The sequence below is a fragment of the Brienomyrus brachyistius genome, chromosome 13 (assembly GCF_023856365.1).
Source record: "Brienomyrus brachyistius isolate T26 chromosome 13, BBRACH_0.4, whole genome shotgun sequence".
NCBI lineage: Eukaryota > Metazoa > Chordata > Actinopteri > Osteoglossiformes > Mormyridae > Brienomyrus > Brienomyrus brachyistius.
In genome coordinates, this window is record NC_064545.1 from 11639831 (window position 1) to 11654808 (window position 14978).

The 14978-nt window shown below is 46.1% G+C and overlaps 2 protein-coding genes across 5 annotated transcripts in view; one reads left to right on the forward strand and one right to left on the reverse strand.

The window, feature by feature from the left end:
* The first annotated feature begins 4 nt into the window (after positions 1–4).
* Positions 5–6114, forward strand: si:ch211-107o10.3 (uncharacterized protein LOC407663 homolog). Of its 3 annotated transcripts, XM_048972583.1 has the most exons (8): positions 5–175; positions 611–780; positions 2294–2434; positions 2521–2712; positions 3032–3193; positions 5029–5145; positions 5222–5426; positions 5508–6114. In XM_048972583.1, exons 2-8 carry the CDS (start codon positions 699–701, stop codon positions 5599–5601), a joined length of 993 nt encoding a protein of 330 aa, XP_048828540.1. In that variant the 5' UTR covers positions 5–175; positions 611–698; the 3' UTR covers positions 5602–6114. The 3 variants fall into 3 exon arrangements, with proteins under 3 accessions (XP_048828540.1, XP_048828541.1, XP_048828539.1); XM_048972584.1 differs by lacking the exons at positions 5–175; positions 611–780 and having other exon boundaries at positions 842–2434; positions 5347–5426; XM_048972582.1 differs by lacking the exons at positions 5–175; positions 611–780 and having other exon boundaries at positions 852–2434.
* Positions 6115–7853: 1739 nt separating this feature from the next.
* igf1ra (insulin-like growth factor 1a receptor) overlaps positions 7854–14978 on the reverse strand; it is a 74273-nt gene continuing 67148 nt past the window's right edge. For both annotated transcript variants that reach the window (XM_048972557.1, XM_048972556.1), the window contains exon 21: positions 7854–13714. In XM_048972557.1, coding sequence (XP_048828514.1) covers positions 13219–13714 — 496 coding nt within the window. In that variant the 3' untranslated portion in view covers positions 7854–13218. The remainder of the gene's footprint in view (positions 13715–14978) is intronic.

Consider the following 14978-nt stretch of genomic DNA (forward strand, 5'->3'; position numbering starts at 1 on the left):
AAGTCCCTTTAGCGCTTCCGGGGTATGGTACTGCCTGCCGTTTGTCGTGATCGGTAAAAAACACAAACATGCTCTTGATGTATTTGGTAAAATTACGATGGATCAGAAACTTTTTCTGTCTCGTTTTGTTTTCACGAAGTTTTTTATGCACTTCACATTAGAAGATTTTTTCAAGGCAAGAAATACGATTAATTCGTATACAAAACGAATGTTCGCGTGCCGATGATCAGCATTTATTCCTTGTAAAGGACATTTTTAATAGTTATTATTGTTTTTTATTTGTTATGCAAAACTCTGCGTTAATTTGTCCGGGTATTCCATGCGACTTACAGTTCTATTATATGAGTTAATGCATTAAAATTATATGCAAAAATCAGTATACTGGCTGCAGGCAGACTGTGTTTATGTGTTTTCCTGCAGGGAAGTTATCGGTTTTGCTTTCCTGCTTGCCAGCCGACTCGGGTTGAATTCTGCCGCAAATTCCCACGATCATCCTGGAAAACGGGAGCGGGGAGCGCCTGCATGGATAGATATATATATAGATATATATAATAGATATATAATTTATATTCGCTTTGTAAAACATTAATTCCGCGCATGGTATTATCAGGGCGGTAAAGGTTAAACAAAGCGGTGTTTGGACCTTGATCGTCGGCTAGAGACCCGCAACGGGGCGGCCGAAGGTTTATCTGGGAGCGATGGGCACGCAGCACTTCTGGAAGGCGCTGAAGGGCTTCGCGGAGGGTCACGCCACGGCCATCGCCGCCGCCACCGCCGCCGGTGAGCCCCAAAGCCGCCTCTGCTCCGGCCGAAGTTGCATTAATTTTTCTGCTAACTTTGTTTTTAGAGTGCATACTTTTAGTTTTCACTGTCCCATGGTTCACGTCTACTATGCAACGTCCTTTTCTGTAAACCTCTTATGCCGTAATATATTGATAAAAACAATATTATTTCAGCAGGTTTTATTTTATCATGAAATTATAAAGTTCTTTTTTCGATTGTTTTTATAACCGATTGAGTGGACGTTGCCAGGTTTGATCCCGATTGTAGGCACTACAACTTCTGTAGTAGAAAACTGGGTATTACTATATTTTGATTGTCTCCTGTTATGTCGCGTTAAATAAACACAGCCAGTGTCTGCGTCATCCTTAACGGTGGGGAAAACAACACGGATAACAATATTAGCCAGAAGTTTCATGAATTTTATGTTCCATGGTCTTATTTAACTCTGTTTGGTGATATTATAGAAATAAATACTATATCTAAATATCAGATGATTTTTGATAGATCAAAACTCTCTCAGTCCTATACTTAGAACTAAATCTCTGAAGTTATATACCTAACGTGATGAAATCTTCCTATAAATCAAAACAGCCAGTGATTTCATTTCACTTGTGATTTCATTTTAAAAGCAGCTCATATAATTTTTTACATTTTAAGAGTTTTCAATTTTTCCAATATATTGTATTAAGAAGCACTACATTTCACTGCGGGTTTTCACTATAGTGTTCTTCATTAATTAATAACCTTATTGGCTGCTTGTTTGTAGTTAAACTTTTGTAAAATATTGCACAGTGTCTCCTTAGAGGTTATAAACCGAATCTGATAAACCTTTTGTAAAGAATAATCTTCAGTTGACTTGTCTTTTCTAGTAACGTCCTATTAAACTTGAATGTTTCTTAACCACGTGCGGTATATGGCAAGAGCCAGTCTTATATTGTACAGTATATGTTACCTCTCGGGGGCGGCATGGTGGTGCAGTGGTTAGCACTGTCGCCTCACACCTCTGGGACCCGGGTTCGAGTCTCCGCCTGGGTCACATGTGTGCGGAGTTTGCATGTTCTCCCCGTGTCGTCGTGGGGTTTCCTCCGGGTACTCCGGTTTCCCCCCACAGTCCAAAAACATGCTGAGGCTAATTGGAGTAGCTGAATTGCCCGTAGGTGTGCATGTGTGAGTGAATGGTGTGTGAGTGTGCCCTGCGATGGGCTGGCCCCCCATCCTGGGTTGTTCCCTGCCTCGTGCCCATTGATTCCGGGATAGGCTCCGGACCCCCCGCGACCCAATAGGATAAGCGGTTTGGAAAATGGATGGATGGATGGATGTTACCTCTCCCCAATAATAACCGAGTTAAGTCCAAATTGACTTATTTCCTCACTTGCAGGACAAGTTCATGGAAACGTGTAGTAATGTGTTAATTATTGCTAAATGGCACTAAGGAGATGCTCTGTGTCTGTGAAATATGTACTGTTTGGTTTATCAGTGGCCCAGATGAGTGCTTTGGGTGTCCTTGCAGGGGTTGGTTTGGTGACACTGCGAATCTGGCTGGCTGGGGGTGTGTGTCACAGTCGAGTCAGACTGGAGGGAAAGACCGTACTGATCACTGGAGCCAACACTGGGATTGGGAAGGAGACTGCGGTAGACCTGGCCCGAAGAGGTGAGCCTGGGGTCTCACACACATATGTCTGACAATCTGCTGAGTCTGCGCCGGAGTGACAGCCACGTGTGTGTGTCTGTATTTAGGGGCGAGGGTCATCATCGCTTGTAGGGACCTGTCGAGGGCCAATAAGGCGGCTGCAGACATCAGGCAGCGGAGTGGTAACGGCAACGTTGTGGTGAAACCTCTGGATTTAGCGTCGCTTCAGTCGGTGCGTCAGCTTGCCAAGGACATTCAGGAGAACGAGGGGAGGCTGGACATCCTCATTAATAATGCAGGTACTGATTGGGTGACACCTTGACCAGAAAAAAGGGGCGGGGTATGATCTGTAGTCAAGCTGCCCTGTTGGTCCAAGTGGTGGCTGGCAATAGGAGGCCCCAATGTTGTGTCTGTGATTGGATTGGTGGGGGGAATGGGGAGCAGGAATAAGTGGTATGTGTTGATCCAAGATGGCCGACCAATCCCCCCTTGACCAACAGGGTCCACTGTTGTCATCCATAGCTAAATATCTAGATCACCTGAAGAAGTTGGCATTTTATCGTTATTCGTATACGAACTATTTGTATTCATGCATCAAGTCACTATGTCTTCATATAGGTATTATGATGTGTCCAAAATGGAAAACTGAGGACGGCTTTGAGATGCAGTTTGGTGTCAATCACCTGGGCCATTTCCTGCTAACCAACTGCCTTCTGGACTTGCTGAAGAAGTCGGCCCCAAGCCGCATTGTTAATGTCTCCAGCTTAGCTCACGAAAAAGGTACATCTTCCTGACCTTTGTTGACCATACATACATTTCATTATTTATCCATACATGTTTTTTTTTTTTTTAATTAGTAGATGCCTTTCAACCAAAGTGACATTTACGCTATATGGACAAAGGTATCGGGACACCTGGCCATCACACCAACAGGACCTTCTATGACGTCACATTCTAAATCCATAGAGTTTGGGGGCAGCATGTGGATCAGTGGACTAAGCCCCTGTGCCTGTTGCCGGTTCAAACCCAGCCTCAGCACTTCTGAAGTCCTTCAGCAAGGCCCTTAACTCCCAGCTCTACAGGTGGCTGCCCTTCGCGGACAGCTTACTCTACAAAGAGCAAGTTGAGGGAGGCGTAAAGACAGTTTCCCCACGGAGATCAATAAAATATCTATTATTATTGTTAGTTGATTCCCCCTTTGCAGCTGTAACAGCTGCCACTCTTCTGGGAAGACTTTCCACAAGATTATGAAGTGTGTCTGTGGGAAGAGCATTTGTGAGGTCGGGCACTGATGTTGAACATGAAGGCCTGGCTCACAATCTCCGTTCTAGTTCATCCCAAAGGTGTTTGATGGGGTTGAGGTCAGGGTTCCGTGTGGGCTTGTCAATTTCTTCCACACCAGACGTGCCCAACAATGTCTTCATGGACCTTGCATTGGGGCACAGTCAGGCTGGAACAGTAAAGAGCCTTTGCCAAATTGTTCCTAAAAAGGCTGAAGCTCAAGCATACTTGCGTTCTCATCTATCCATTTTACATCATCTTCCGTTGCCGAAGACCAGTCTTGCCAAGACCACAAGTACACTTAGCATTCTTGGTATTGAGATTCACCCAGAGATGGAAATATACAACTGTCCAGAATGTCTCGATATGCAAAACCTAACTGACGCTCATTTGCACAGTAAAAATAAATATACAGAATACAAATAAGTCTGCATCATAACAGTCATATTGAACTAAATCCAATGCTCTCTAATACCAAGTATGGTTGTCTGTCTATAGGGATAAACATCCCAGTAACCTTTTTTATTTGTTTATTTGCTCGGCCTTAATCTCCTGAGAAAAGCGCCTTACATTACAGGGGGAGAATAGCTTGCAGAGGCAGTTTTTTTGCCTTTTCTCAGTCATATACATTCTCGGATGATGTCTCATATGAGCTGGCATGTTTGAGTTGCCAGCAACTTATATCAGGTTGGCATAACAAGGCCGACAGCCTTGGTCTTGTCTTAGCTCCTCTCCAGCGTTGGTGTAACTCACTGGGAAGCCATAATGTTCTCAGACTGCTAATTATGGCCGACTGTAGCCAGAATTAGCTGTAACCAACTCATAGCCACAATTAGCATAATGTTTTCTGTGCTGAACATTTACTTATGAATTTAGGTTTCATCCATGTCAAGAAATGAGTTCTTTCATTACATTGAACAGAAAATGAAAATGTATCTGATTGGCACATGACTGTGATGTTTACCGTTACAGGCCTTGTCTTCGCATTTAAATGTAGACCTGATCTGTTCTTCAGTAAAAACAATTGAAACTTATGATACATGTTGAATTGGCAAACAAATATCAATATTTCATGGATTTGGGAGGTCTGCCAATTCCCACCAGTAGATACTTGATATATGCTGGTACAGTTTTAAAATATGATGAACAAACATGCCTGAGATTTGAAACGCCATTTATCCAGTGCCCCCACCCCCAAAGGAGCAGTTTTCAGGGAGGTAAAGGCCTGATGGTGATGCATATATTCAGCAGACTGCAGGATTTGAACAAGCAACCATCCAGTTGCATGTACCAAGTCCCAACCAGTGGAGGAAGTTAATGACTCTCTTTTCCAGGTCAGATCCATTTTGATGACATAAACCTGGACAATGACTATGATCCCCTAAAGAGTTACCGCCAGAGCAAGTTGGCTAATGTCCTCTTTAGCAGGGAACTGGCGGCTCGACTTAAAGGTTTGTGAACCGGAAACGTCCTTTTCGGCCCAGTTGATGTGAGGCTCCCCGTACAGTGTTCCCATGTGTTGTGCAGGCACAGGGGTAACAGTGTACAGTCTACACCCTGGCGTGGTCCGCACTGAGCTGGGGAGACACCAGTTTCCTCTTAGCGCCCTGTGGAAGCAGATCTTGATCATTCCCATGTATCTGCTGTTGAAGACCCCATGGCAGGGAGCTCAGACCACCATCTACTGTGCCGTGGAGGAGAGTATCGGCAACGTCAGCGGTCTCTACTACAGGTGACCTTTGGTTCGCGAGCCGTTTGACAGACGGCATGTCCCGTATCACTCACCTGATGGTGTCCCCTGCTCTGTCTCCAGCGACTGTGCCCCCAAAGAGGTTGCTCCGCAGGCCAAGGACGACCAGGCTGCCCGGAGGCTGTGGGACCTCAGCACTTCCATTCTGGGGCTCTGAGGGAGAGCCCTTCTCTGCTGCTTCGGCTCTAGTACCATGTGCAGTTTAGGGTTTGCTGTGGCCTCCTTTACTACTCTGGCTTGTTGAAGGACATCAACTCACCTTTGTTCGTTCCAGCTGAACTCCTCGCTTAGGTAACTGTCACCATGATACGTCAGCGTTTTGTTATGGTTATTGATCTGGGGTGTGTTTGTACTGATCAGAAACGTTTTTGTAAAATACAGTAAAAATTATGATTAAATGGCTCATTTATGCTAATTAGATTTTTTTACTTTACTATTTATGCTGTTCCTTAAACGGTGAGACTGTAACCTTTATAACCTTTATAAATGAGCTGCTTGTTGTAGTCTTACCATTTAATTTGTAATCATTAATGCCCAGTGGATCTTCACAAATTAACAGACTAGTGAGCAGGGACTAGTCTGAATGGCTTAACTAAATATTCATCTATGTTCTTACCAGATACACTGTAACAGTTTGCATGTGTTTGAATAAAGGTATTTTCCAGTCAAATCGCCAAGTAAAATTATTCACTAGTAATGACAAAACAGGACTATTTCGTTGTAATCTGACCTGAAGTGGCTCCTGCAGCTTCTAATCCAACTATCACATTTTTACTTTTTATTTATTTAGTAGACTTTTATCCAAATCCCTCTGCTGACTCGAACCCTAACCCACTGGGCCAAACAGCGCCCCCCACTGCTCTGCGTCATACAGCTCATCCTCAAAGGGACTTTTTTTAATTAATCACTGTTACGCATACAGTAGTTTGACCTATTTCAGGTAAGTCTGTCAGATGAACAGAGGACCCCCCACCACCACCATACAGGTCAGATGGGCCTCAATTCAGACAGTCAGATTAGCCGATATTTCAGAATTCAATTAGACCACATCTTTGCCCACTAACATAAAAGGTCACTAAAACTGGTTATAAATATATAAACATTGTGCAACGGAAATCATTTAAAGAGGGAAAGCTTTTCAGTCTGTAACATGCTCCAAATATCTCCAGAAATAGTTTCATTTATTAGACTGATCAATGATCTCAGATGTTTCTGGAACCAAGAGCGACTGCTTTGCATTACGGCCATCAGTCCGCCTTCAGCTGCTGCCTGGCAAAAACTACCCAGGCTGAATGAAAGAATTTCACTTACACTGAGGTTTGGGTGCAGTGGAGTCACACTCGTCTTCATACATTCGTCTCATTTCACTTTAGTACAGTTTGGAAAATGGATGGGGGTTAAATTACCAAGCCTGAAAGATGAGGGACTCAGCTCTTTGCTGACATGGAAAACAATCAATCCAGTGAAGACCCTGCACCACTGCATGTGCAGGGACTGGGTCGGGGGGGGGATGGGGGGCTACAACCTGCTTAGCAGCTCAGCTCCTTTGCCCACATATCAGACATCCATGCTTTTCCCCGCCATCCACGCGACACATCAGGGATTTCATGTTTTCATTATTCACACATCACGGTAAACGGTCACTGCTGTTCCAGTGTCCTGGTTCTCATTCACCCAACTATACCCAAAGATGGCAGCTTTAAATCCTGACATTGTAATGACTGCTATTCATTTCATGCTTATGACCCACAATGCTGAATGCATCAGAAACCCTCCTTCAATTACATCACAGAAATGTACAATATTTGTTGCACACAAGTCTAGACTAGTTGCCCAAGTGTTCTGCAACTGTAATACAGGGGTGAGGAATTGAGGCTACAAACAGCACCCCCTGGTGGTGAGAGAGATGATTTTTACAACTCATATTGCAGCCGAATCCCATGTACTGTCTGTCTTCAGGCAGAAGCTACAGGGTCGCTAATGGTAGGTCTGTCCTGAATTCCCCAATCCCATACTGACCTCACACAGTTCATACACATGACCTGTGTCCTGTATCCCAAGCCATCCTCACAGTTCAAACACACAGCCCATTTCTGGGATGTTTTCCTTTATCACAGAAGTTTCTAGAGTTAAAATTATGTAGTCAAATACAATACCAGTCCTGACTGATGCTCTAGGCGAGCATCACGGCTGGCGCCGGCCCTCCCTCAGATATTGGCGCCCTAGACGGCCACCAATGTCACCTAAAGGTCTGGTATCTGATATCTATGAATGAACATAGGAAATCTGTCAAGATGACATCCTGTTCATTTTCAGACAAACTCCACATCACAGGGGTAAAAATGGAGAACATTCATACCTAAATTAAACATTACAACCAACCCCAATAAAGAAAATTCCAGGCTAAAAGAGTTGCATACTTTTTTATTTAACTTAGAACTTGTAGTATTTTACTAGAAAAAAGCAAGATTGAGAAACTAAAATTCTCTTCTTTTTCAGCCAAAGACTGTTCAGTTTCCCCGTAATGTAAAGAATTCAGATAATATTGATAACAGGAATAAATTCTTAGAACAGAATATACAAAAACTTGAAACCTTCGCACTCTACTGAATCATTTAATATAAACACAGGAATCTGAATGAATAATTTACATACAGCAAATCCTAGATATTGGCCAGCTTTCTGATCTGATCAAACAAGATTTCAAAAAAAGCGTGAAAAAAGAAACTGTACAATGTAAGTTCTGTATGTCTTTCCAGTGGTTAAACTGAGGAAACTGATGACTGCTGGACACCTTCAGCACCCAGCTACAGATGTTCAGAGATGCTGGGGGGAGCGAGGAGGCCGGCGTGCTGTCAGGGGCAGCAGGAGGCGTCAGGGACACATTCGGAAGGTGGGCGCTGTCCCTCTGCGCTGTGCTCCATCGTGTGACCTCATGCAAATTGACAGAATTCCAGGTCTTGTCTGTACAGTTAGCCATCTCCCAGAAGACCTTGGAGATTCACCTGGCAGCCCTGAAGCCTGGTCTGTCCCCATCTCTTACCATGGACACAGTGCGAAAAATGTTAGCATTTTTTGTGAGTTTTTCTGGCCTGTAAATTCTGAGCTGCTCTGAAAATGCAGCAGGGGCCACGGTGGGGGAATGGAAACACCTGACAGTCAGTCATCACTAAACCCTGAAAGAGACTTTTATTTCTTAGATGTCTGTACAAAATACCCCCCCCTCAAAGGGACCAAGCCAATTGGCCCATTTCACCCCTAAAAGAGCTGCTGGCTACATTGCAGCCCCCACATCCTGTGGCATTTTCTTAATGCTGATTAACTGGGTTCTGGAACTAGCAGGTGTCTAGGAGATACGGACAGACCTGACATTTCAGTTCGCACCAAAAAACGAACAAAAAAAAACGGTAACCTCCATTATTGGGATGCTTTCGTAATTGCAGATACAAACCAAAAGACTGTGGCGATACCACGTGATGTACAGACAGTTTGATTTTAAACCAGGAACCATCAGATACAGAAATCAGGCTGTGGGTTGCTACCAGCCACCCAACTAAATCACTAATGCAGAACAAGAAAAAAAAAAAAGATATATTACAGGTAAACCTGCAAATCAGCAAATCAAATCTCCTCTAGGAAACCAGGATGGCCAACTGCAACATGGGAGATGGTAAATTAATTAACCGCAGAACTAGTCTTGCAATGTTTTGGACCTGCTTCTACAACTTATTTTAATCCCCAGAATGACACACGCAGAACTCCAAGGAAGCCTTAACAATACTGAGCTGACTCCTCTCCATTTTCAAAGAAACGGCAGTGAAGAAACGACCTACAAATTCTATAACAAGACATGATCGATCCCCATTTGACCGCTGGTTACTATCATGACCTACATCTGCAGAACACATGCACTGGCTGCTTTAATCACAGCAGCACAGTATGGTAACCAGTAACCAATTCCTTAAATTTGCGACTGGTAGAAAGCATGGTACTGGAGGTAATCCGGTGACACGCGTTTACCTGATCAGCCCTGCCCAAAGGCTTGCAGCAGATCATGTTTCCCTCAACTAGTGGCAAATAAAACCAGTTTTAATCCAGGTATTCAACTCACTATCCGAAGGAAAAACGTAACGTATACCTTCCATTATTACTTGTTATCCCGGTCTCAGACTTCTAAAAAATAGAAATATGACTTTTGTATCTTCAGCATCTCTGGTTTAATCTTCATTTTGCTAAATTTTGACATAGATCTTTTGTCACTGTAAAATAATGGTATTTTCCAGTACAGAATTGCCCAGGAAGCCCCTTGGCAGCAAAAATGGGCCTGGCCAACAGCAGCAGGCAGAACAGAGGGAGGAGCCAGCAACAGGCCCCGCCCACCACCTGTCCCTCCATGGAGATGAAGGTGGCAGAGGCAGGCTTCTCCCTATCAATGAACTGGAATGGCATGAAAGACAGAAGGTCGACTGGATCACTACCGCCTGGAGCGTATCTAGACAGGAAGACACACGAGTATGAAGGAGGATGGCTGGACGGAGGCCAGGAATGACAGCTTCTGAAGTCAGTTTCATCACTGCATCTCGTGGGGGCAAAGCAGCTAGTTGAAGAAGGCATGTCATTCACAAATCGGTCCTCCAGCTATCCTCGTCCCCAAGACTAGGGGCTGCTGGGAATTAGAACATGCAGGACAGTCACATTAGCGGGACTGTCTAGTCACGGTTTCTGTAAGATCCCACCTGCCAAGTCTCCAGATTCTACTGGCAGTATAAGAAGGAGAGATGAAACTCCACAAATGTTTGTGATTGGTTGCAGAATGATATAATGCCACCCATGTGTTTCATGGGATTTTTTAATCCCATGCGTTTAAAAGTAATTCAATATCTGTCACACGCAGGACTTTCACTATGGGGGGGGGGCTGTTACTGATTATGCATGGGGGGGCAAATGCTTTGGCGTGCCGGAACTAAAGCCGCAGCAGCTTCCGGCTGTTCCCGTCGTCGTGGCAACAAGATGACACATGACATCATAACGGCATCCAAAGCAGCTGCCCAATCACAGATCGTTGCCGGCTCTTTCTGTCGTTCCTGTGAACTGAATTTTTTTAAATACATAAATTATGTAATGAAGCCCATCTACAATACAATAATCATCACCTTCATAAAAAAAAAAAAAATATATATAATAAATAAATACAGACTTTGACAAAACCATCACTGCCAGCGGATTTATCTGAGGACGGGTGGCTGTGGCAGAGCGGGGGGGGGGGGGGGGGGGTCGTCTAGGTGCTGCTGCAGTGATCTACTGAGCACTCCCTAGAACACTGTTCAGATTGGGATCTTCACAGGACTACACAGTGATAGGATGGCCGAAGCAAGCCATTCGTTCACACGCTGGCCTGGGAGGCGTCCGGGTGGTGAAGCTGGCTTCTAATGATACCCCCCCTTCACTCCACAGGCCTGCAAATGAGGCCGCTGCCTTCAGGAGGTCCACCAAACACAGGGAGAACAGTAACATCGTCCATAAAAGACTAGTGGGTGAGGAGAACGGGGGAAGGAGTACAGGTGACCTTTTTCTACACATTTTACAAAAGAGTGAGGTAGTTACATGTAAAAAAGGAAAAAAAAAAAGGTCAAGGAACTAAAGAAAAAAATATAAGAATTATTTCAATTTAATAATGGGGCTTTTGTACAGTGATTTATACTGATATCACAAAAGGAAAACAAAAATAAATAATCCTGCAACATCCTGGACATGAAAAGAAAAGAAAAAAAAAAAAACACCTTCACCAACGAGTAACAAACCTTCAGAAAACCACTCGTCCTGGACGTCTCAGTCCGTCTTTACTAACCAACTGAAATGCAAAGCTGTTTGCTTTTTTCCCTCCGCAGCTTAACCCACTTACTCACGTTCTGATCTCGAAGGGCTTCGAAAGAATTTCGATCTGACTACTGTGCAGAGAAATAAACAGCGTGACACCGCACCCCCTCCTCCCCCAACCCGCCCACTGAGGTACTTGTCAAAACTTGTGTTTATATATAAAGACCAAAAACAGCAGCATTTCTTAAGCTTTTTAATTTTGGTGACAGTACCTGAAAGTCTCCCCCTTTAGAAAAGCAGTAATAAAGCAGCCTAGATGAAGGTGAAAGAGATTGGACTAAATCGGCAGACGGGGACGATGTATGCGGTGCGTCGGTAGCTGTGCTGCGCAGTGGCGGCTGGTGGGGGGCGGTGTGGCTTAAATAAATAATTAAGGAAAAGAAAGTAAAGGGCAATAATGCAAATGTACAGGAAAAGTCAAACCTTTACTTTGACCTGAGACCGAGTCCCACCGAGGTGGGCGGAAAGGGGTGCCGGCAGTATGGGCGGACATGCCGAGATGGGGCGTCCGAGGAAATGGCCACAGCGGAATGGTCACCGTCACCGGTGCCACTCCAACGAAACGCAAAGGACAGGTGCTCGTTAAAAATAAAACACAGAGAAGGCATTACCGATGTGCCATAACAGAATAGCTAAAAACGCAACAAAAATTGCTATTTCAAATTGAAATTAGGTTTAAAGCGCCGAGAAGCAGAATGTTGTGGGAATCGATTAAACCTGAAGAATTCCATATACATATATATATATGTGTGTGTGTTTCTTTGCATCTACAAAAGAAATAATAATAATAATAATAATAATAATAACAGCAGCTTCTTTCTGTACAGACACAGATGAAAATTTGAACCATAAAAAAACTTATAAAAGTGACACGAATAAGTGATGTGTATGTGTGTGTTCTGCGGTCTGACATAGAACTGTAAGACCTTCCAGAAGCGTCTGGATCAGTGTTTCCCTATGCGGTCCTCGAGGAACGCAGACCGCTTTTGCTTCCTCCCGGGTCCCGGGGCTGTCTGTAACCTGTCTGGCAGGGAGCTGGGAGGTATCAGAAATGTGGACCATCTTTGGGTCCCCAAGGATGGGAAACTGGGGAGCACTGCTCTGGATTGGAGAGACCAGCAGCCAGTGAGAACACCTGCTCTCCACACAATGCTCCGCCCACAGATTCTGCCAGAGGTGCAGCGCATCGCATCAAACTCATTCCGCGTTTTGATGCCAATCCCACGGTGAATCGCTCACCTCCGCTTTCTTTGCGATTCGTTATTCGCTTTTTAACACTGTTTTTGGTGCTAAATCGTTGTGTGCGATTTAGCTCCAGTGTGAGTCACCTCTCACCATGGGGGTGGGCAGAGGTGGCCTTTGTGCTGATTGTCACTGTGATGAAAAAAATAAAGACAAAAAGAGGAACGGAAAAAACTGACAGGTATTTCATTTTGGCAAAAAAGTTTGGCAGAGGTGAGAGGCTGGGGCAGGTACGCCACAGGGAGGTCCCGGAAGGATGGGCCTGCTCCCAAGCGCTCGGCAGGGGAGGGGCGGCCGGGCCTGGCACTGAGAGAGCCAGCAGAGGGAGAAAGCAGAGTGTAGCCCGCCTGGCCGCCCGCATTCAGGCATGAGCTCAGGAGACGAACACAGACCCCGTCGCTCACACAAGACTGAAAAGTGCTGCTTTGTTTGCCGGTAGACAGTCCCCAATAGCACGTATCTCTCGGGGGGGGCGGTTTCTTGTATGATGTTTCTGTCCAAATGATAGACTAACGGTGTGAGAAAGTGGCCTACTGAGGTATGGCGGAGGCCCACAGCTCGCTTCGCCAGCCACCCCAAGCCTCAGGGAGCACAAATGTGAGAGCTTTAAGGCTCTAAGGGGCGTAGGGTTTGCCCAAGGGGGTCGGGGGGGAAATCAGCAGGCAGAGGATTGGGGCAGGGGCAGCGCCCGCTCGTTTTTGCGGCCGCCATTCATGTGGGCGTACGGTGGCGTCTCGTCAAACTCTGGCCGCAGAAGCACCACCGGCCCGTTGGCCGCCGCCGGCCCCACCTTCTTGTCCATGGGTGGTGAGGCGGGTGCCGGTCCGTTTCCAGGGCCGGGAGACGGAGCTGAGGCCAGGGAGGCGGGCTGAGGCTGTGGGCCCTGGACGGTGGGGCAGGCCTGCGGAGGTGGCGGCGAGCTGGTGGTGGTGGCGGGCCGGCCCGAGGATGTGGGGTCCAGCAGCACATTCTCCACGACCTCCAGCTCCAGGTCCAGCCCCTCTGAGTCAGGGGGTTTGTTCTCCTCACTGTAGAAGAAGCTCACTTCCCGAAAAGGAGGCTCCAGCTCGTCCTTCATGCTGCTGATGATCTCCAGGAAGGAGGGCCGCATCTTGGGGTTGTACTGCCAGCACATGCGCATCAATTCGAACCTGGGGACACAGACAGGCGGGTGTCTCACCAACGTCTCCTCCGGCAGATGGCCATGCTGCTGCTAAAGTGCGATCATAGAATGCATCTTAAACACTTCAACTACAGTGGGCCTGTTGGGCTTGCCTGAGCTATTTTCTGTTAAAGAGGTCAGCTAAAATGAGACCTCTCCCACGTGTTTGTGCTAGCCTCCCACCCTCAGGTGGTGCAGGGCACTGCAAAGTGAACAGCAGTCAAATTCATGCTCAGTACATGAGTTTAATCTAGGAAAACAGAAAGGTCAACGCGAGACAGACAAGCAGAATGCCCTAGGTGCAGTGTGACAGATGTGTCACTGTCCAGACCCAGTGGGAACGGGGCAGAGCGGGAAACGAGAGCACCATGTTATCTACGTGCAGAGGCCATGGGCAACCACAGCTGTTTGGATCTGCCAGTACAGTACACCTTTTACCGATCAAGCAGTCTGACTGTCATTGGCCAAATCTCGAGGGAAGAAAATGTCTGAAAAACTATATGTAACAGAAGCACACAGGTAAGAGGTGGCCTGCTTAACATGGGCATGCATCTCTGTTGTCCCTGCAGTGCCCCCCACCCCCAACCCCACTGCAGTCAGCAGGGCCAGGTGAAGAGAGACCCGTAGCTCTCTTTGACCCCCTTCCTCCCACAGAATTTTGGGACATTCCAGAGCATTCCTCCTGCAATGTTCAGCCTTATAGAAGAGCAAGCAAGCTGCACAGCAAACATGTTAAGTTTCCTCCCACTGCAAGATCTCCCTGTGGAAAAGTATCTAGACTGGGCCCCAGTGCTCCGGGGTGACCTGTCTGCAGCACCTCGCAATGTGTAACCGGGATACGTGCCGCAACGGTCCCCGTCTGACACCCCCACCCCACACCCCAGCCTCTGTCCAACACATTCCTGCTAATTTGACTGGGGTTCGAGACAGTTTCATAATAAGGCTTTCTGGCACTGGGCATGGGGTCACAGCTGTTTCAAAAGCGACAGTCTGTCTGATCAATGTTAGCAGTTAGGGGAAGTCCGGGGCTGAGGTCAGCTTGATGCTGATGAAGGCGGCATGTACCTTACTGATCAACACTGGACTGCCACTCATCACCAACACTGCATTCTAATGTACACTCATCACCAACACTGCATTCTAACACACACTCACCACCAACACTGCATTCTAATGTACACTCATCACCAACACTGCATTCTAACACACACTCACCACCAACACTACATTCTAACGCACACTCATCACCAACA

Coding starts and splice junctions, on each gene's coding strand:
- si:ch211-107o10.3 (XM_048972582.1), top strand. CDS start 2,206: ATGGCACTAAGGAGATGCTCTGTGTCTGTGAAATATGTACTGTTTGGT. Junction 2,435..2,520: donor GGTAGACCTGGCCCGAAGAG/GTGAGCCTGGGG, acceptor GTCTGTATTTAG/GGGCGAGGGTCATCATCGCT. Junction 2,713..3,031: donor CATCCTCATTAATAATGCAG/GTACTGATTGGG, acceptor GTCTTCATATAG/GTATTATGATGTGTCCAAAA.